The sequence below is a fragment of the Thermobia domestica genome, chromosome 1 (assembly GCF_964235325.1).
Source record: "Thermobia domestica chromosome 1, izTheDome1.hap1.1, whole genome shotgun sequence".
NCBI classification, from domain to species: domain Eukaryota; kingdom Metazoa; phylum Arthropoda; class Insecta; order Zygentoma; family Lepismatidae; genus Thermobia; species Thermobia domestica.
In genome coordinates this window covers 94,779,772-94,803,401 of record NC_137454.1, presented here as the reverse complement: position 1 = coordinate 94,803,401, position 23,630 = coordinate 94,779,772, and the positions used below count along the sequence as shown (strand labels likewise).

Sequence of the window (23,630 nt, the reverse complement as noted above, 5' to 3'; positions counted from 1 at the left end):
TTTTTGGAAGATGAGGACAGCCTCAGGGAAATCACGTGTACTGATTGCAAGCACCTGGAAGATTTTGTCGTAGATTTTGACAGCTCCAAATCAATACATTCAGTGAGTGAACTAGGAGTGCAATGATACCGGTAGTCTATTTTACTTTGATTGGTGTTGTTTTTATGAAGATGGAGAACGAAAATATTTTACCGTTCGAACATTTGAAAGAATACTTTTTTCTTAAGAGCTGAGGATGATGGTGGACAGAATATAAAAGTAAAATTTCTGAAGTCCCCTGGTGGAAAATATCAACAAGTAGAGTGTCATAATTAACGATATACAGTAAGGGGTTAATATGAATAAACTGTTCTGATGAGCAGGCCTACTTTATTACTAGAAAATAGTTTGCTGATGGTATGTAATATTGGAGTTCTTTCAGACCAGTTTGCTTATCCTAGAGTCCCGTTGATTATAGAGTTTGAAACCAGCTTTAAAAAGCATGTATCGACTTTAGAATTACTGGCAAGTTTTGATTCACCCCCAGTTCATGTGTTCTCATTTTATTGATTGTAGTGTTATGTTTCTCTATATTCTGTATTTTTAATTTTACATAACAACATTGTTATTATTATATAAATAGTTTAGCAGTATAATAATACGCAACAATTTTTTTCTAACGCATAAGGATGAGCACAAGTCAAGATAAAACTCGATTCGACTCGAATTCAAGTCGAGTTTCGAGTCAAGTCAAAGGTAATATTCTCGAGTCGAGTTCCAAGCCGATTCAGTTTATCGCGTCGAGTTTCGAGTCCAGTCGAGTTTGTTAAATGGCTCGTTCGTTTTAACTCGTCTTGAAATCATGGCCTGATTACACTGGAAAGCGAAAAACATAAGAAATGTAAGCTAAGCAGTAATATGGAATGCTTTTAGTGTTGCTCACGAGAGGGGACACTGTTCGCATCTCCTCTCGTCTCGATAGCGAGACCACAAGAGATTTTTTATAACAAGCTCAGCTCCGCTCGGCTCAACTGAGAAGATAGCTCGAGCCGGCTTGCTTGGGGTGAACCATCGACTCGAACTGGCTTGGTTGGGATGAGCCATCTGCTCGGTTTGGCTCAACTGAGCCGAGGGCTCTAGCCGAGTTGGTTGGGTGAGCTGTTGGCTCGGCTCACTTCTCGGTTCAGGTCGATAGTGATTGAGCTGTGAGCCGAGCTGCTCGAGGCGTTGACAATTCTAAGCCCGGGCCGAGCAGATTTGAAGATATTTGGCCGGTGCCTTATAACTTTTAAGTGTTTGGCTCAAGCTCGAATACTCAACCTAGACCCAAATTCAGAATGTCGTGAACAATGTCCTTGACTCCTAGACTTCACGACTAGCGAGGTTGGCAATCAACTAGTTTTTAGTATTCAAATACAAACCGCCTATCTTTCATGTTTATATGCGGTGTTCTTATAATAATAATAATAATAATAATAATAATAATAATAATAATAATAATAATAATAATAATAATAATAATAATAATAATAATAATAATAATAATAATAATAATAATAATAATAATAATAATAATAATAATAATAATAATAATAATAATAATAATAATAATAATAATAATAATAATAATAATAATAATAATAATAATAATAATAATAATAATAATAATAATAATAATAATAATAATAATAATAATAATAATAATAATAATAATAATAATAATAATAATAATAATAATAATAATAATAATAATAATAATAATAATAATAATAATAATAATAATAATAATAATAATAATAATAATAATAATAATAATAATAATAATAATAATAATAATAATAATAATAATAATAATAATAATAATAATAATAATAATAATAATAATAATAATAATAATAATAATAATAATAATAATAATAATAATAATAATATTAATAATATTAATAATAATAATAATAATAGCGGTGGTAATAGTAGTACGGAAAATTGAAGTAATAATTTTTTTCACATATTTAAAGTTTCGGACCTAAAAGTAACGCGTTAGTAACGCGTTACTTTCGAAGTAAAGTAACAGTTACTTTTTTGGGGCAAGTAACGCGTTGATGCTGGTTGCTGGTTGAATCCCGGACTTCCTGATAGAAGCGCAAAAGCTAATCACTCAGTCATGTTTGTTGTGCAGTTGTATTTAGCTTAACTTAAATATATTCCGTAGTCTTTTTTTTTGGGGGGGGGAGTTCCATAATGATATGTTGAATCCCTCTTGTTAAAAATTCAGAAAACTTGAGGATTGGGTAAACTGTGATGGTGGTTCTATAAAACTTAACTGTAGAATTTCAAGAATATACAGAACCAAAAGCTCTAGATGTGCAGCTTTTAAGTGTATCATATAAATCTAAGTATTTCTCTTATGTTTTATTTTAATTTTATTTTGTTTCAAAAAGAGGGTATGGAATATTTTGAAGTAAAAATACTACATACTATTTTGCTAGTTATTTGTGTATTCTTTAAAAAGAAGTGTTTACTTTTAGGGTTGGCTGATTTACACCAACTTTTTTTTTTTAATAACTGGTTTAAACCACAAAAATAAAAAGAATGAAAAATGCGAATCGTGTGAACTTCATGGTAACGTTTCCAGATATCAAACTACCTGCAATAGTTTTATTTCCCTTTCACCTTTTAATCAAGGTGTCCCATGTTCAATTCTCGGTCGAACCACAATCCTTCTTTCATGCGTAACCCAAGTAGCGGTTCGGATGTCAGTTTAAGCGAAAGTCTTCTCCTTGATAACCTCGGTATTTCGTAAGGATGTTAAGCCTAAATATACGAAACAAACCAAATTGTATATTTCTACATGCCTAAATGCGTGTTGTTTTATAAAGAAGCCAATATTGCTTAAATATATTGATAGAAATTGGCAAAATTTATCGATTGCCTACGTAGCTTCCAACATTAGCTTGGATTGGACTTTCAATGATATCTACGTACCGGTACTAAATTTGTAATTTAATACCTCAGTTTTAGCGTACTGATTATGGTACGTTGACCTTTAAATTTTACATGCAAAGCAATAACAGGATTTTCCCGTTAATGTCTTACATTTCAAGTAATGACGGGATTTTCCCAATGGCTAGGGCGGGAGATTCCCAACTTAAGAAATTTACTGACCGCACTTCTTTAAGCTTATGGGAGTTCTTCCGGCATAACCCCGCTGTTGCATAATAACATCAAGGCGAAACAAACTTAGGCTATTTCTGTAAATATGTAATATAAATACATAAAGCAAAAAATCTAAGTCAAAAAAGCCTGGTTTAAACCAAAAAAGCCTGGTTTAAACATCCCCCCAAAACGGGTTTTTGGCATTTTCAAAAACAACCACGGTTCTTGCCAACTCTGCTTACTTTTGTATATAGGAAGTTAAAAAATTCTTATTATATACATTGGTTAATCCTGTGGAATTCATAATGTAAATATGTTGAAGAAAAATTGTTTGAAATATTTTTTCGAAATTCATAGTTTATTTTCGATGTTTTATATTATTATCAGCATTAAGCACTAATTAAATGGTTTTTTGTGTTATAGAGAAGCGATACAAAGTCTGTTTTATCAATTTAAAGCAGTATTTTGAAAAAAGCCCAAAATTTCCGAAGCAAAAAAGCAAAGCAGAAAAAACCGAGTTTTTTTCCAAAAAAGCCGGTTTTTTTCCGAGCCCTTGCATCTCTAATTAGCACATTAATTGCTCATTTTGGCAATTAGAAAAAATAATAATTATGAATAGATACCGCATCTTTTTATGTCAACTGATTGTCACTGTACATGATTTTAAACGTTTCCATACAAAACAATTAAGGAAACTTCTAGCGTAAGTTCAGTCTCGCGTTTAACTTCCAATGGATTTTGATTAGGAAATGGAACGCATAATTCATATTACAGTATAGCAGGCTTTCTCAACCTATTCAACGTGCTCCTTTCCCCATATCCTCTTGGAAGCGACCCCCATACGTAATTTCAGGTTTTTAATAACCTTTCCGATTATTGCTGCCTATCGCTTATACTTGTATGTGTATTCAATATGAAGTTTTTCATCAGTTTCTTTCCTCTTTTATTCCGATTGCTTTTTAAACGGTTCTTTATTTGTTTACAGCTTTGTTTAATGATCTTTGCTATATCTGACAATAAGTAAGGTGGAAATAAAATCAGAATAATGTTTAGGAAATAGGAAATTCAGAATAATATTGGAAAACATTTTCCCCGATACTAGATCCAAATTACGTTTATCTTTTTCACTTCCCTTCGCAACCTCCTAGGGGTTCCGACTCGCGGTTTGAGAAACCCCGAAGTAAATCAAATAAAAAACCTAATATAAAGTATGTTTGCAGCCAGATATATGCATTATCAAATAGCCTATTACAATAACAATAAAAAGCATAGAAATTCGTAATTCAATTCATTTTAAAGTATATTCTTTGTTATTCGATATCGGAAACTTTTTCTTCACGTTTCATTGTTCCTACCTTTGTTTTCTCCTCTACCGAGGATCAAAAACACCAAGACATGTGTGAATGGTCAACTGTGTCTCTCCCAAATTATCATACCCAAAACAAATGATAGTTTCGTAATACGTAGGAGTCGGAAGGGATGTTTCTGAGACCTGAGAAAGAGCGTTATATATTATGAAAACTGATATGGAAAGGAAAAAGTAGGAATTTTTGTTTATGTAGCTATGTAGAACGTGATCTCTTTGCTTTTGTAAACTTGCTATCTTGACAGATGCAGTTCGTGTGTTCTTTAGAAGGTATATTTGAACTATGTCTCTAACCAAACCGGGTACAAGTAGTGCTAACATTTCTTAAAAAAAAAAACTACGAAGTCAAGATAATAGAATATTATTTGTATTTATAACTTTTTAAATAAATCGAAAGAAGGGCAACAGCTTAACTTTAAAAAGTGTTAAAGCCTTACAGCAGAACTTTGCAAGATTAATCGTGCTAGTGTTCCGAACAGTGTTTCTTTCAGACATAATGTTCCCGGGGGTGGGGTGGGGGTGGGGGGAAGAGCACACTTAGTATTTCGGGGAGACACTCCTGGTACTATCCTCCTCATTTTTATATTATAAACGTATTATTTTGGTCTCCTCCAGGGAACACACTCAGAGCTCCGGGGGGCAGTGCCCCACCAAAAAACATGTCTGGAAGAAACACTGGTCCCGAATCTGAATTGAGGCGAAAATCCCCCCCTTCCCCAGCAATACTCATGTTTTTGTTCCCTACAAAACACAAAGGAACTCACAAATGGCTCACAAGCCTTAACGATTTTAAAAAGGCCGTTATACGCAGGACTGTTAAACTAATGACCAACGCAAATTTCCAACTTTGAAACAGATTTTCAATACCTTGAAAAGCAAAATTGTCTACACAGGTTCCAATTCATCTACTTGTGGAATTCCATGCCCTTTAAGTTTCAGATATAATAAAACATCTGATGGACAAAAGTTTTGGGTGGAAAGGAATTATATCTTGGCGACAAGACTGAAATTACTTCGAAAAATGCATCAAATTCGGACTTCTGACAACACAAGACCAATATTTTACTTGGACGAGACTTGCGTAAATCAAAACCATTCCATTAAGTCACTTTGGCAAGTCTCCTTTCAAGACGATGGATTAAAGGTACCTCTGGGAAAAGGAAGCAAACTTATTGTCTGCCACGTGGGACCTGCGGAAATTGAATTTATACCTGACAGTAACTGGATATTTCGATCTAAATTAACTTCTGACTATCACGAAGAAATGACAGCAGCTACATGTAAGGATTGGTTTTTGAACAGATTTCTAAATTATTTAGAGGAGGGCAGCATTATAATAATGGATAATACTCTCCATATCATTCGGTCGTCATCAATAAAATTTCAAATAGAGAAGATGCCCTTGTTAAATGATTACAACGGAAGGGTGTTGAACTTTCGGCAACGGTTGAGAAATAAACAAATACGTAAGAAATAAAAATTAGATTCCCCACAAGAATTTTAAACTTAAGTTAGGAATAACACTGAAATAGGTCACATGATCCATGTTTCCTGACATAATATTCTAAAAACATATTCTAAAATAGCCGATAATTTGGAATTTTCTTACTTAGGACTTCTAATTAATTCCCTAGCGAAATATTCCATTTTTTCTTTCTTCAAAATTTGCATGAAACCATATGCATTGATACTTTATTCTCTATTGTATATACATATCTTTCCTAACCCCTTCTATTCAACACAGTTACTTACGAAACACTGGAAAGGCATTGCAGGCTTGAATACTTGAGGTGAACCTCCAAGGAAGGAAACTTGGATGGAGGAATTGAATATCCTTGCAATTGAAAATCCTTCTATTATTTCATCCAGAAACCTGTCTCCTACAGTTGCAGTTACGATTACTTCCATGCCATCCAACTGTGGAACAAGAGCTTCCAGGTCTCTCATTGGATACTTAAATTCATATACTCCATAAAACTGCAATAAATAAACATCTAATTAACATAAGAATGGACGCCACGCACAAGTAATACTATATATGTGTGTAGATACTGATTGCTAGGAATAAGTTTCACTAATGAAAATATTTATGAAACGTAATACAACATTATATTTAAATATTTAAAATACTATATCTTCCGTGGAATGAAGCGCCTTTCTTTAAAAAGCTATACGCTCTCACTTACAGTTGGAATTAGTTCAAATGAATATTGATATTCTTTGGACTTTAATTGGAGCCAAAGTATTAGAATTGCCTACGAACGGTTGCCAGAATACGGTGTTTTAAATCAAGACGAGTGGCCAAGATTTTTTGAAAAAGATTGTACATGTATAAAATTACTTCTACAAATAGCTTTATACGTATATTAACTTTTAAAGTGTAAGGAAAAATGTACACTTCCATGAAACAATAAGAAATAAACACATGAAATCTTCGTGAAAATGAAACGAAATATTTCAGTTTTATGTCCCACACTTATGCCGGACAGGCTAAAGAAGACGGTGATGATGAGAAATAAATGCAATGGTGGAAATTAATAAAGTGGGAGGAAACGGAAGAGCTCCGAGAAAACCCACGAACACGGCGTTTGTCCACCACAAAGCCTATTTGGCGTGAATTGGGATCGAACCAGGAACCCCACGCATCAGAGGTGAACGCTCTACCACTGAGCTACCGCGTCTCCATGAAATCTTCATTGAAATTTATTTCGTGTATTTTGTATAACCTATTAAGGAATAAGCATGTATTTCATCTTTCTGTTCAGTGGCAAGTAAAAACAATTATATTTAGTAATTTTTTTTTCGATTCCCGGCAGGAGCTCATGTAGTTCGGATTCGACTTTAATCAGTAAGTCCCGTTTCATATAGCCTCGCTGCTGAAAGGGACGCTAAACTTAACAATCTAGATCTATTTAACTATTTTATATTATTATTATTATTATCGTATCTACTATTATTGTTGATTGATTCAGGTATAATAAGAATGTTCGTAGCGGGCTTATTTGCCTGCGTAAGTGAAAGAACTGCCTGCCCCTCATGAAAGGACTGCCAAGTTGGAAAACTAAGAATAAGTCATAAGAGCTCGATAAAATGTAACGAAAGGTAAAGAAGGATAAGTCCCTGAAAAAGCACTATACATACAAAATAAAATTAATATTAGTATTAATAACAATAGAATAAAATTAAACAACAGGTACCTACAAAAAAATCAGATAATGTTGACAAATTCAGTAGCAGCACGAATAAAAGCGAGGATAGGGTTACGTGAATAGAGTTATTCGTCGAAACATAAGTAAGATTATTAGGCATAAGAGGTTTCTGAGTATTCCGCACATTCTATGAGTATACCGAATATTCAGCAAGACGATGCATTCTTCATAATGTACAGATCAATGCTGCACAATAAGTATGAATAAACCAGATTAAAATGTCTGATACTCAAGTTCGCTAGTATAATTTCCTACGACTAGTATGCGACGATTAATATTGTATATTTATTCCTTATATTTATTGAGTGATATAAGCCACAATGCCACAGTTTGTTTATCATAACTGCTTAAGTATAAGCCACACTGAAATAAATAAAAGTTTATATTCTCCATCACGAACAATTAATTTGCAATTCGAAGGTTATTCATAAACCGATTTACTTCATTTGAGCTATATTTAAATACATTAGTCAGTAAAAATATTTCTAAAATATAGTGATATTATTGTTTAAGAAAAAGTGTTATAAAAGAAACCAAACCCCTAGAAGCTTTCTGTAAGAAAAACATGTGCATTTTTTTCTGTCTATGCTTGTGAAATGTTAGTAAGCACCGTATCACCCAACGAAGCCAAGACCATTAACACGCACAGCTGCCCCGTTTCATACATGGAACGCAACTTACATTTCGTAGACTCGGTTCAGATTCACGTTCTCTATTTGGTGGAGAGTACCAGAAGGGGACATTCTCATCCTGTGGAAAATATACAATAAATTCATTTCATACGTAACATGCTTATTAATTACCACCACCATCACCACACAATATTGTTTCAGGTAACTAGGTATACCCACGCTGATGATAAACTTGTTTCTGTCAGGTAATAAAACAATAAAATTAAAAGAATCTATAACAAAATTAAATATCTCTACTAGACTGGAGAAATGGATACTACTCGTACATAAAGTTAAATTTAATTTTAACGCGTGAGAATCTCAGCAGATATCAGCGTCAATACAAAAATACAGCACACCACAGTACAACTGAACCTGAATTACTTTTGTCAGTCTAATTGTCATGTATAGGCATAAATAAAGTGCTTTTCTATTCTATACGCTACTTGTTTAATTTGACTTTATTGCTTAATGGCCATCTTAAGCATGAAGTTTGACTTATAGTTTGACGTGGAACGAACACCGATCGGAAGCCGTTCATTGCATCCACTAAAGGTGACAATCGAAACTATTAAATTAAAAGGAAGCTCTCCTTTGTGATGTAATTGTTTTAAAATACTCGAGTCAATCATACTCAAAATTCATATGCGGTTGACTCGAGGTTTCTATGGCTGCTCGATTGATCATTCCAAATTTTGTTGCTTGCTAGAGATGCTTAATTGTATCATGGTAAATCTGACGCAGGGTAAAACTAACTTAACGCAGTTTTCAAACTTCCAGACACATTCTGCATGGAGAATTTCTACTGATTCTCACATCATCAATGATTTTCAACAATAGGCACAATCATCATCATAAAAATCAACAACAACGGGGAAATGAAACGGAAGGAAGTTGACCAGGATATGTATTTAAAGTCCCCACCCTTGAATTTGTCTGATGAAACTGAAAGGAAAAAATGGGGAAACTGAAGCCAAGCTGACTGGGATCTCCCAATTCCGAAGCAAAAAGCAAGCAAGAACTACCCTATACCCAATGGATTTAGGAATTAACAATACTCACGAAATAAGATAAATTTACTGCTTTCGATTGCAAGAAAGTGATTTGTTTTATCTACGTCTTGTCTTTGGGAAAACTCATTCAGGAGTGATAGTGTGTTCATCGTTCACATAATGTTAAATGTGATTTTATAAACTCACTTAGGCCAATTTTGTATATGAAAGCAATGCCTATTAGTTAAATTAGTCCGTTTATTGAGTTATTGATAAAAGAACGTATGTATGAAAGTAGTATCCAGTTTTTCTGGTGACTATACACACAAATTCACTTGTATTTATATTTGTCCCGATCTTTTAATACAGCATACACATCTGCACTAATTAAGAACATTTATATAAAGTTTTTTTTTTCTTTTATAAGAGAAAAAAAAAGAAAAGAAAAGAAGAGAGTTACGTACGAAATTGAAGTATCGTTCCACGACAGGACTTCGGTCAACATTTCTATAACGTGGCTTCACAGGCCTTATGGTAGCTTTCAACGTCAGATTACCACGAACTGGAGCACCACTTGTATAATTGGCCATCACCATACCATAAATGTATTCATCTGTATCGAAGAAGAACGCTGGCATCGTGACGTTAACCTACAGAGAGAGAGAAAGGGAGAAAAATGTAAAGATACGTAATGAAGTTTTAAATAATTTATTTTAAGTAACACACATTGATTGACTTTGTTCCTATTTGCTAAGATACAACGAAAAAAAAAAAGTTCAGTGTACATTCTCTCACGATAAAATCTTGAACACTTTTAACGTATCGACAACAGTTGTAATTGAAGATATTATATATATATATATATATATATTGTAGGTTTCCTGCAAACATAAGTAATAAAAGATATGACATGAAACAACGTAAATAAGTGAACATAAGAGGGGACAAGAATTTTAGGAAAAATAAAAATAGATCAAAAGATTGCGATCTTGGCCAATAATTGTTTTTTGGATCAGGGTCCACAAAATTTTGGAATGGTTTCTAAATCGAGTTTTCGTATTTTCTACGGAATAAGCACATCATACTGAGTTAACTGATAGTTTGGGTTTGGCTACACTATATGTAGTTCTCCTGATATTAAGCGTACAAGAAAATTTTTGATTGAAATATATATTGGATCTTTTGATCCAAAAAGTGCTGTTATTTACGGTAAAGGCACGGTAAATTATCTTTTATTTTTAGACAAACAACTTATTAAATTAGTTAATTAGTTTCACTTCTATGTTCCCTGATGGTATTTTGTTTTTTAAAATACATTTTCTGCAATACATTTCGCAGCAAAAGAAAATCTTTCTTTGAAATGTGCTGCAGATAATAATAATTCACAGAAAGATTGTCATCCGTGAACATAAAGATCAATTTTGAAAATGTAACTTGCTGAATTGCTTAATTTATTTACTATTTCTATCTTCTCTTTTACTCAAACTGCAAAAGGAAACAAATCTAAACACACCAGGAAAGTCATTATTTTAACATATTTGTATGTGCCTATGAGATATTTTGATTAAAAATCGATATTTAAAAACATATCAATCAAAATTGAAAAAGCAGTATATTTATATTTTATTTATCTCGATATTTTTATACTTCGTTGATATTATTAAACATGGAAGAAGAATCCAATATTTTTCATATTTCTACATACTTTCTAAGAAAATAAAACTGTACCGATACTTATACGTAACAGAACGACGCAAATGAATGACATTTGAAAATGACAAGCCGCCTCCGTTTTTGTATAGACATAAAATATTTGTCAATTGTAAGAAAGTCTTCAATAAATTTAAGAACACATCTCAAAAGAAGTTTGTTTAGTAACAATTAGTAACTGTAACATGTTATTTTTTGACATGAAGTAACGAGCGACAACAAGTTACATTAGTTACATCTTTTACCAGTAATATACGAGCTGAATATGCATTTAAGTGAACACCCATAATACTTTCTTTTACCATATTTATTCTCAATATTGCCTCCATGTATGGCAGAACACATTTTAAACAAAACAAGAAAAGGAGATAATCTATGACATTTTTAAATCATGTTCGGAGATACTTTCGGTGACATAAAGTATGCTTACGTTGGTTCAGAATTTTCTGAAAACAGTATTTGTGTTCCCTTTGTTTAACTGATATAACTTCTATAATAAAATTAAAACTATATTGTAACTCTATAGCGTAGTAAAATTCCACATAAACTTACCTCAAACCTAGTTTGATAATATTCTTCAACCAGGATTTTTTCTTCCTCAATTTGCCCTTGAGCTATCACTTGAATTGTCCATTCACCAAACACCGGTTGCTCAGATAGTTGGTAAGTTAAGCTCACGGTACCAAGATTTGACTGAAAAATAAATGGAAATTAACCATTTTATATAAAACATAAAAATAACTCAAACTACACAAAGGCACACAATTAGTATAAATGAAAATATTTTTTTTACATAAATACTTTGGAAGTACATATAGAAATATTTCACTGGAAGCAGGATAAGAATTCTAACAATTATGTTACAACAATCCAATAGCTACAATCTCCTATTAGCAAAGTATCGATTATTACAATAAGAATTTTAAAAGAAATAAAAAAAGATTAAAGAAAAATTCCAAATTTGAGCATGATGAATAAAGAAGATATTGATTGGATGGAGTAATAATATTACTACTAATAACACAAATTCTTATATCAAAAAGAAGAGCGCATGAAAATTTCTCAGTTCGCGGAAAGCAATTGGCTAGAAGTTTTTCGGACGCAGATGCGGCCCTGAAGTCGGTCTATTGTGCAATCGATGAATACATACCGGAAACAAAGAAAAGCACGCAGAAGAGAATTCAAAAATGTTAAGGACAATGTAATATTAAAGTGCAACAGTAATGCAATATACAAACACCGAGTGGTGCCATTCATCCGGTTCGTTAGAATCGGTTGTTAAAATATTTCGAGTTTGCAGAATCGTTTGTTATACCTAGATATAACAGTAAAATTTTACTCAGTTATACCCAGGAACAGTACATTTTAGTTTTACTATCTTTGTTTTTAGAAATTCTTATAGCTACAAGGTTAAACATATGATTTCTCAGAACAACATATAAGCATTTATTTCTTAATCTCAAATGCACAGATATCAAGAATGAGAACTGGGATCACATGGGTGTAGTAGTGAGGGTTATTTGAAACGCATAAATAAATTAAAGAGTTGACGATAACAATGAACTGAAACATGGTGGATTTAAAGGAAAGAAACAACTTCAGGAGTTACCGATGAACTGGAATGATGGATTAACGGAAATAACTCTGAAGAGAGCAGACGAAGAAGAAATTGATGAATGGAAAGAAAATAAATCAATAAAATGAGAAAGTACATGAGCACACACGTGCAGACAAATTCCCTACAGACAATCAATTATGTCTATAGTCGTTCACTCAGCAGAACATATATCAAATAATGGGAACAATATTATTCAAACAAATGTACGATATTTTTATAATTACAATGTATCCTGATAATTTTACAGCTGTTTAATATAAACGCTATTTATATACAAATGTTATTTAAAAAAAAAAACAAAAAAAAACTTTAATATGCTATTGTTGTGTTTGGACTAATGTTCAAGTTCACGAGGGAAGTTGTGAACAGAAGAAAGTTTTCTACTTCTTTGACGAAATACTGAGTGAACACGTAATTACAAATACAGTGAGGTTCAAGATTTGAGATTCATCTTCCAAACACTGCACCTCAATCTCGACAAGATACCCACTCATAACCTGAAGAAAAGGTGGTCTGAACAAGTTATCAGTGGCGGATATTTCTCCATCAGGTAGGCTGAAATCTGCTGTTACGAAAGAAGATATGAACATTGTAATGTCAAATTTTCTACAACAGCCTATTAACTCGATAAATATTTAGTGAGGTTTGTACAGAGGATTATGTTGATGAAGAAAAATGGACAACTAGTTCCTTGTATTTATTATATACATACATTTTGTCAAGTATTTCTCTCACGATGCATTTTTGTCAAGCGACTTATGGGGTACTATTATATTAAGGATTTCGAGTTCTTATTGTTTTTAAGTATATCAACATTTACCATTTCAAACAACCGAATTTGAATTTCTTTAAAATAGTGTGCTTTTAGAATTGATTTTGGCTCATTTTGGACTGATTTCAAAATCAGCTGGATTTGAGTATAGAAATATCCGACACGGACTGGGCTTAACACTTGAAATTTAGTCGGAATTTTAAAAATTCAGTCCTTGCAAATTCCTGTCAGGAATTGTAAGATATGTATGACGGATGATGAAACATGAAATGCTGAATTTATAAGTAACGAAAATTATTGGTACATCATATCAATAAAGAGCAATTGATTATATTTTCAAAAATCACTAGTATTGTCGAAATATGTCTTACCTGACGAGACAACCATCTCCTCATAATATGTCGATTTGGATCAAGCATATAGACATCAACAGCATCATTAAATGGACGTAGTTCTGTGTTTATTGGAATTGCTCGAAACCGAACTACAAAGAAATTAACAAGTTAGTCTAACCCTTTTATGTATTAGTTTTCAAATAATATTTAAATATACATATAGTTAAACACATACAAAACTGTACCTAAGAAAGAAGAAAATTTACCAATTATTACAGAATTGTTGTTTATATTAATTTCTCCAAACAAGATTTAACCAAAAGCAGTGGAAACCTATTTTTAACTTACTTTCTATTGATTTGAAATGCGAATATTATATCATAATCACTGTATTCGACACTAAGGTATTTTATTGAATACGGTTATCTGCCTGTCTCAGTTGTAGAAACCTCCAAACTTTGGATGTTGTGATAGAGATAATCCTTAGCTTGCAACACTGAATAATAAACAGGGAATTGTAAGATTTCGTTTAACATGTTGATTTTAAATATGTAATAATTTAACTAATGCTATATATATATATATATATATATATATATATATATATATATATATATATATATATATATATATTTAAAAAAAGTATAACATTATATGTGGTTGGAAAACACTATTCATCTGATAGTATTGCAGAACATAGCGAACTATTTCTTATGTTGATATTTACTTAGTACCAAAATTGTACCGTTTCAAATTTATTAGTTTAGAAGCTGAAAGGGCGTTCCCAGATAAATGATTCACCCTGATATACCACGTAGCCCATAAGTCAGTTGAAAGTAGAAGTTATCAGATCCAGTTTAACTAGCACAATAGTTACCTGACGAGAGTAGTAATTTTCATAATTCGGTCGATACTTTTAATGATGAGACTCTCGTGTGAGATTAAATATTTATGCGAACTCTGTTGTTTGCTAGTACAAGTTGGTTGAGAAGTAATGAATCGAAAACTACAAGATAATCCCAAAAGTAAACTCTTCAAAGCGCTGGGGACGGGCTGTTGGCAACGCTGTTATTTCAATCCACTCCCAAACAAGCCTGCGTGCACCTCCCTGAAACACTGTGTCAGTCTTGGCTTGGGAGTCGTTTCTAATAGAGCTTCCACTTAGCGTTACCACTAACTGTGAACTTCGTGTAATTATTTGGTTTTTGAACGCAAAGGGCGTTAAACCAATTGACATAACATGAGCATACAAAAACTACAACCGCGCCTACTTAAATGCTAATTACATAGAAAAATAGATGAATTTACAAACTTTAAAATGATAAATATTCCTTTCTATTATATACAGTATATGATTCATGGGTCACCCTCGTATCTACAGAACAGCACGTTTTCGTACTGCAAATGTGGTGCAAACATGACCATGATACACCACGGAAACAACTACAGTGATGTTAAATTATTTGTAGATAGTTTTCCAAACATCACACCGCTATCTCGCGACAGGTATTCAGAAACTGATGAATAAAAGATTTGAATATACCGGGTAAATACGGGAATTTTTCTCGTGCAACTAAGACTAAATCACCTAAGAACAGAAGAGCTTTAAATGTTGTTGCGCAACGTTTTGTACACTCAGCAACAAAATTAACACGAAAAAGCGTTCAACAAGTACAAAATACGTAGAACAAGACTACAAAGGATGCAGAAAACGCTGAACTTGAAATCATATAAGTCAACTTTACTCTAAGGCCTACGTAAAAAAATGACTATTGTTTGTACTCAACTTCTACATTAAAAATGCAAGTTTGCCAATTGATTTATGCACCATCTGTATAAAAGTAAAAATTTTGATATAATTAACACATGGAAATTGTGTACAGTGAGCCAATTTGTCAGCAATAGAAATGAAACAATATTATCAATAGATTAAAGTTGAATGAAAATAACAGCAATGATAATGATAGTTTTGGAAAATGTAAACACAATACATTACAAAACTTTTAACTGATAATATTCAGTCTTGTTCAAAAAAAAAAAAAAAAAAAAATCTTGGCCATCCACCTTACTTTAGGAGGCCATATTCTCGTACGTATAACAATTCTAAAGAAAGGTCTCAGCTTATTATTATACAAAAATCCCCATTTAATTCCAGCTGAAAAAGCTTGTACAGAGCTTTTCAAAAAGGCCCTCATCGCTGGTTTAGTGCTTGGCGCATGTTCCTTTGGTGCATATGGTCCCGAGTTTGATTCCCGGTGAAAGGGAACAAAAATTTAATTTCATAACCATCCACTTTCAGTAATCATCCATCTCTTTTAGCCTGAAGTTCATAACTGTGGAACGTTAAACTGAGAAAAGTCAATTTACTTCTCAAAGAGTGGTGAGTCAGGCACGTAGCCAAGGGGTGGGTCCAGGGGGTCCGGACCCCCCCCCTTTGGATCCAGAAATGAAAAATTATAAGGAAGGATGAAACAAAAAGAAACGAGAAAAAGATGAATCAGCGTCAAAAATATAAAGCTACAGCAAGCGTTTGGTTACTCTTTCTTATGACGGGTTTTGTGTGGAGGAAACGGGGGGAAGGGGTTAAGTTGAAAGTGGATATTATTGTAACGAAGCATTCTGAATTTCATCTATCTCCATGCTAATCATATGGACTACAAATGACGATAGGTCTATATAAACCGGTTCGATAAGATAGTCTCAGGTAGAATTTAAGAAACTCCCAGAATCACCAATAATTTGAGACATTTTGAATTTTGGGGTAACAGTAATCCAGTTTATAGAATGTCTTTACTGCCGAAAGAGATCTCGTTGCTATACTTACTAACATATCCTCATTTTATTGTCCTCACAAACCAATATGGGTATGTTGCCAGTAAAATAGTATAGAATGATCGATCCCCTGGTGAGTAACCACAGTATTTCATGTCACCCCCCCCCCCGCCCAATTGCGAAATCCTTGCTAAACGAACGAATATATGTTGCCAGTAAAATAGTTTAGAATGATGGGGCCCTGGTGTGATACCTACAGTATTTCGTCACGGACCCCCCCCCCCCTATTGCGAAATCCTGGCTACGTGCCTGGGTGAGTGGTCAGTTTTTCTTTGAAACAAGACTATACATAATTTTCTACTACAATATTTCCGTTGGTAGATTATGTATTCGTCATCCTAATGTTCTCCTAGCATTCCCTTGACTTCTATACTTGCTAATATTCAAACAAATAGTGTCTCCTCTTAAATTAATTGCCATTTTCTTGTAAAACTGACACTCTACGTGACACATACGCACACACACACGAAAAATAATAAGTAACGAAAGACAATTTAAAGTAACATTCCTATATGTTCAACAAAAAATATTGCATAAACTATAATTTATAACTGTCAAAATGACTGAAAAATAACTACAACACACCACATTTTCATTGATTTATCATTAGAAGTCTCATAACGAGTTAATATTAGGAAAGAAAGGCCTTTATGAATGTTCTTTTGCGTAATTATTTCTATACCGCACTTACCAACTTGTCCTTGTTGATATACAGGTTTGTCTGTTTGTATAAATATAGTCATAGATCGTTGAGAAAATGTCAACTTTGTTTCATTGACAAAGGCTGTGCCTCCCAGTAGTCTATCGTAAGTTCCTTCAATTCGTAAATTATAGTCCCCTCCTACACTCGTAGGTGGTATCTGAAACAACAAAAATTAACATAATTATTTTATTATGATCCACTGATTATTTTGTATAGTTTATTTACAAGTTTTCTTTCTAAAAGTAAGTGAATTTAGTATAGGGAATAGCTGAACTATATATTAACATTAACCGTCATAATCAGTGGTCGAAATGAGACGGTATGCGGTGGTATGCCATACCGAATCTGGTTTTTCAGTGATGAAGTCATACTGCCTCTGGTTTTTATTGATCAAGACATACTGTCACGGGAGAGTAGATGCTAAATATCTTTAATAAATCCATTTTTATACACAGTAATTGTCGAATAGCTTTGCACGTAAAAATATTTTATTTCTTATGTATATAGAAATAATTTTTAAGTTGACAACATCGACATTTTTGTTATTTTTTCCCCCTACCTTTTGTTTATTAAAATGAGCTGTCTTCAAGGAAGTTCATCTAATTTATATATTGATATGCCATATTGAATTGTTTCTTTCGTATGCATATGTGTGTGCCTTCTCGTCTTAATTCATATAAATGTCGCGTTTTGAGCATGAGCGGATTAAGAGGTTGTCTGCTGTGGGGGCGATTCTTCCGGGGGCTTGGAATGCCCATCAGTCGAGTGGGGGTTCCGGGAGCTTTCTCGCAAGAAATTTTTTAACATTTTCGTGTATAATTCTCTATAATACAACATAAGGGGATGTATATATATATATATATATATATATATATATATATATATATATATTATATATATATATATATATATATATATATATATATCATAAAGTTGTTGGCGATGGATCAAAGTCTCTGAATGCTCCCCACTCCTCCTGTAACTAAAGAGAAGCTCTCCAGTGGTTTTTTAGTCATTATGCAAATAGAAATGCAAATCTTTTAGTCAACATACCCTCACTGTATTCCAACATTTAGACAGACGGTATGTCGAGCCAAAATCGTAATAAACATACCGCCTCTGCTTTCCCCCCCCCCACCACCACCTATTTCGAACACTGGTCACAATATAATAAAATATTAGTAGAAAAATATGTTAATAAATTCTACAATCTCATTTGCATTCAACGACAAAAACTGTCCAGAAATCAGACATACTCGTATACCAATCGATAGATCTTGCCAGTATAAAACCTCATGTGTACTTTTCGAGGAAATTGAGAAAAGTTCTTTTGTAAACTATTCTCAACGAAAACCACATAACCTATTAAGGTGAGATTAATATTGAAGTATACCTGATGCTAATGACATCAGTATGATTATATCAGGAAAATCAATAGAAGAAGCTGAGAGGAAATCTTGCAATTTTTACCGATAAATTAGTAAAGTGGTTAACAGTGAACAGATTAATTATAACTCATGATAAATCAATTCTCTTACATTTTCATTTTCCACGAAACGCCGTATATCACCTAGAATAAAAATATCTTCTCATTTACTCCAATATTCTTGTATGACAAAGCTTTTAGGTGTAACCATAAGTGACGATCTCTCATGGTCTATTCATATCTCTACTTTAAACAAGAAGCTAAGTAGCGTGTGCTATGCCTTACATAAACTTGAAGGTACTGTGCCAAGAAAAACACTTCTTAGCTTTTACTACAAGTTTAATTAATTAATTAGCTTCGGCATAACACACTGAAGAACTGCTGAAAATTGTTTAAGCACTTTCCGATTACAAAAGAAAGCGATTAGAATAATTTTTGGATTATTCATAAAATTGTTATGTAAAAAGGTTTTCACAGAAGCAAAAATTTTAACACTCTCCAGCTTATATATTTATAAATGTATTCTTTTTACTGTGAAAAACAGGCATCTTTTTATCTTTAACAAAAATGTTCATAGCCATAATACAAGAAAAGATACTGACATATTTGTGATGTACAGGAGCGGATTAAGGCTTTTGGGACCCCGGAGCCGACTATTTCAAGGAGGCCCTATGTTACGAATAATTCCTGCGCATAAATTTTCTTTACTGCCTTCCACAGCCTCATAGGCTTATCGAAACACCGAGAACTATATTGTAATATTTTTATGTGCTCCAAGTTTACAATAATTAGTTTAATTACATTCAATATTAACAGTTAAATGCCCATATAATGCAGTGTAACACTTAAATGCCAAATGCAAGCCAAATGATCATCAGTCCCTGTAAAAACACTAATAGGGAAAAAGGAGATTTGGAAAACCTCATAGATTTGCTCTAAGTAATGACAGAGATATTTCAATGGATTGTCAAAAGTTAATAATTTGGTTTGTAATAGAGGCCCAAAATAGCTCACTCCCTCACAAAATACGTATCGTGAAGACGCTAGTGGAAAGACTTAACTCTAGTGATACCATGAGCGTAGCGAGCGGGAAAAAAAATAGCATGTGTCTGAAGCCTATAATATAATAAGTTGATTGTTATATTTTAGTATTAAAGAGAAGGATTTTTGGGCCCCCTGAGCCTGGGCTCCATTGGCTCCGCCCTTAATCCGCTCCTAGTGATGCATCAAAAATATGCTAATATAAGCAAAACCGTCTACATGAATTGTGTCAGGTTGAATAATAAACTTACATTGTACTTGAAGAATATGACCAATGTTTCCATTCTTGGTAAGACGTTATTTAATATACTTCCAGAAAAATGCTATTATACCATTAAAGAGTATTTAAGTGATTCATTAAGTGAAGAGGTGATAACAGATACTTACTCGTAAGTACATGCCAGGTGTGGTACAGTCCGCAGAAAAAAAAAAAAACTGTAACATGAGCATGTAAGTTTATTGTGAAACTACGCTTAAGGGTCTTCCATACATCGAAATTAAACTACCGCTAATTTTAGAGTTTTTCTGTAATATCTTCAAAACAAATAAAAATATTTGAAAAGCAGAAACGTAGTGAACTAGACAATAAGATTTTGCATGCGATACCTTTACCATAATTCAGCTATCTGCTTTGGGTATTGCGCTATTTACAGAACCCGCAAAAAATGCTAAATCTATCTACAATTGCAAATGGAAAGCAGATAGATGACTTGAGATAACGGTATCACATGCAAAATCGTATTGTCTAGTTCACTACGTTTCTCCTTTTCGAATATTTTTATTTGTTTTGAAGATATTACAGAAAAACTTTAAAATCAGCGGTAGTTTAATTTCGCTGTATTGAAGACCCTTAATAACGCAGGGAATCAACATAACATCTAAGTGGCACGAATCACGCCAGGAGAAACCTCAGCGTCCTCCCCTGCACACTTATTTTGGAGCAAAAGACTTCGTCGTTTCGTAATAAACTTACATGCTCATGTCGCAGTTTCTTTTGCTGCGGACTGTACAAATGGTAATCTAGTTACGATGTAAATGGTTATGTTTATGTACTTGATATATCCTATTTTATGGTTTTGTATTTTAGAAAGATGCATAGGTACAATATGATGTATAGCTCTGCTACTTAACAATATTGTGATATTTTATTGACAACTGTGATACTTAGAATTTCTCGTGTTTTTTGTAAGTTAATGAAACAGGCAACTAAATGAAATTAAATGAAATACCCCGATCACGTGATTCGTTAGGACACCAGTAAGACGACAGAGTACGGTGCATGGTTAACGAGATATAGCCGAAAATTATGATTAATTTAGTGGGGGATCTAGTCCGGGGAAAGGGGGCCTAGGCCCGCCCAGTTTTTTGAGTGTCAAAAACAATTGAAGCTATTATTTATATAATTTTGAAAGTTTATAGTAAACTCGTGATATACCTATCATAGTCTGGTTTCTGGATACCCCCCCCCAGTTTTTACCTTCTAGACCCGCCACTAAATTAAGTATTTAATTTCTACTTAACTAAAAATATCTTTCAAATTTAAGACATATATCAATTGATAGACTATGTCAAGCTTAACAAAATTACATGCTGAAGGGTCGAGAAAATCGTCAAAAATGAACTTTTGTGGCGCGATAAAGTAGATCGTACGTTGCCAATAATTTGACAGTTCTGCTGGAACAGTTTGATTATAGCTATACTTGTGCACTGTATATAAATAAACATACACTATTAAATATAACATCATATCGTTTCCTAACACTATACAGACATTCTTAGCAGTGACAGATGTACCTTAAGTTACACATCTTGTCATGTGTGTTTTACTTGTAATTAAACTCAAACTGGTAAGCAAGAAAAAAGTGCCATAAACCAAGAAACAGATACAAAAAAAAAAAATCTGTTTTATTAAAATTATCGTTACATATTATTGTTCACTCAGGAGCTAGCTACCTTGATTAGTTTTAAAATTGAGATTGCAATGGTTGACAGCAAGTGTACGTTATGCAACCCACAATATCATTTGATTACTTTTCAAATGGGATTGCAGTGGCTAAAGCTTTATGCAACTCATCATATCACAGATGTAGTGTTGATTGCCTAATCATCTTACCAAGTGCCTGGAAATTTCACACCTGTCAACCTAAATTCAAACTGGTACGCAAGACGAACGTGTCATAAGCCAAGAAACAGATATAAACCCATTCTGTTTTAGTAAAATTGTCACATCTCATTCTTCGTCCAAGAAACACTTTATTCTGAGCATCAGATATTCTGTCAGAATGTAATATGAGTTTAGTTCACAAAATTAAACCCATAAATGGCTATTTCGAGTACGATGTTAGTTTAACAAGGTTAAACAACTTCAATATTCACAGAACTCTTACTTCCTCTACTGTTTTATCGTGTCAAAATGCTTGTGAAATAAGAAACTTTTGGGTAGTACTTTTAACTTTCTTACCCTCTGATGTTACCAGCTTCAATGAATCATAATGAAGTTTCAGTTTATTCATAAATAATAATGTTTTAGTTAGTCATAGATTTTAAAAATAATTTTGTTCCACGAAATCCATTACATTTTCAGGACAGTTACTGCTAATGCTATTTAACGTCCTAAGATTATGCACCGAGTCTAAGGGAGACGATAATGAACAAAATGGTGGAATGAAGAAAATTACAGGAAAAGGAGAAGATCCGAGAAACCCCGCTCACGTGATATTTGCTTACCACAAAGCCTACTTGACAAGAGTTGGGATCGAACCATGGACCCCATGGGTTCCTAAACTATTAAACTTTTCACTGAAACATTTTTGTCCTTGAAAATTACTCTAATAGCTCTATGAACAGTTCGTTGAAACTAGTCATCCCATTGCGCCTGCCGATTTGCCCATTTTCTTTCCTACCGAATGAACTGTTTTCTTTTATCCTTGAATTTTTCTTTAGACTTCAGTAATTAAACGTCTATGTACACAGCAAAAAATGAGGTGTTGAAACATCACATAATGACTGCCAGTTCAGCGTGTTACTTGTGTGTCAATTCAACACTAAACAATCGCCTTCAGAGCATATCAGAAATACCTACTTACTGGCTGTGAGTATTTGCATTGTATTTTATTGCTTGGTATAAGCAAAGCTTTGCGAAATATATTTCGCATTTATGGCAATAACTAATAACATTCTATATTTTCTGTAATCGGTCACAATAATCTTGTTATAAACCTGTAAATCAGTTACACCTAACAACAGTTACACAGGTAGCAGTGCTTCCATCTATTTTCTTTATCTGTTATTCTTGTGTCTTAGCACTTGTGAACAGAAGATGGAAGAACTGTTGCTTATGTAACTTGTCATACGATTCACAGATTTACAACAATATTATTGTGACCGATTACAGAAAACAGAACATTATTCGTTACTTGGCATAAGTGCCAAATATATTTCGCGAAGCTTTGCTCGTATTAAACGAAAAATACCAATTCAAATTCTCCCAGGTAGTAACGAGTTATTTGTCATATGCTCGGAAGGCGATGTGCTTGGTGCTGAAATAACCCACAAGTAACACGCTAAAGTGGTAGTCATTTTGTGTTGTTTCAATACCTCATTTTTTACAGTGTAGTGTTATAACGGGAAAAGAAAGGTGAAATTTTCTGCTACTTCTTTACTAAAACTGCAATACTTTTTAAAAAGCGAAAAAAGTTTCCCGAGGCAAAAAAAAAAAAAAATTAAAAAAACTCAGTTTAAAAAAATCCGAGCACATGTATCTCTAGTATACCCTTACATACTTCTTAAAGGCTGGTATCTTGGAGGTAGATGTGTGTGT

The 23,630-nt window shown here is 33.2% G+C and overlaps 1 protein-coding gene across 4 annotated transcripts in view; it reads right to left on the bottom strand.

Moving 5' to 3' along the window:
• Nucleotides 1–23,630, bottom strand: part of Mcr (macroglobulin complement-related) — a 662,510-nt gene that overhangs the window by 61,388 nt on the left and 577,492 nt on the right. For 3 of the 4 annotated variants that reach the window (XM_081760841.1, XM_081760844.1, XM_081760846.1), the window contains 6 exons: nt 17,332–17,500; nt 13,845–13,957; nt 11,636–11,776; nt 9,838–10,023; nt 8,392–8,460; nt 6,254–6,478 (listed from right to left, as the gene is read on the bottom strand). In XM_081760841.1, the coding sequence (XP_081616967.1) occupies nt 6,254–6,478; nt 8,392–8,460; nt 9,838–10,023; nt 11,636–11,776; nt 13,845–13,957; nt 17,332–17,500 (903 nt within the window). The remainder of the gene's footprint in view (nt 1–6,253; nt 6,479–8,391; nt 8,461–9,837; nt 10,024–11,635; nt 11,777–13,844; nt 13,958–17,331; nt 17,501–23,630) is intronic. The other variant, XM_081760848.1, reaches the window with a different exon arrangement.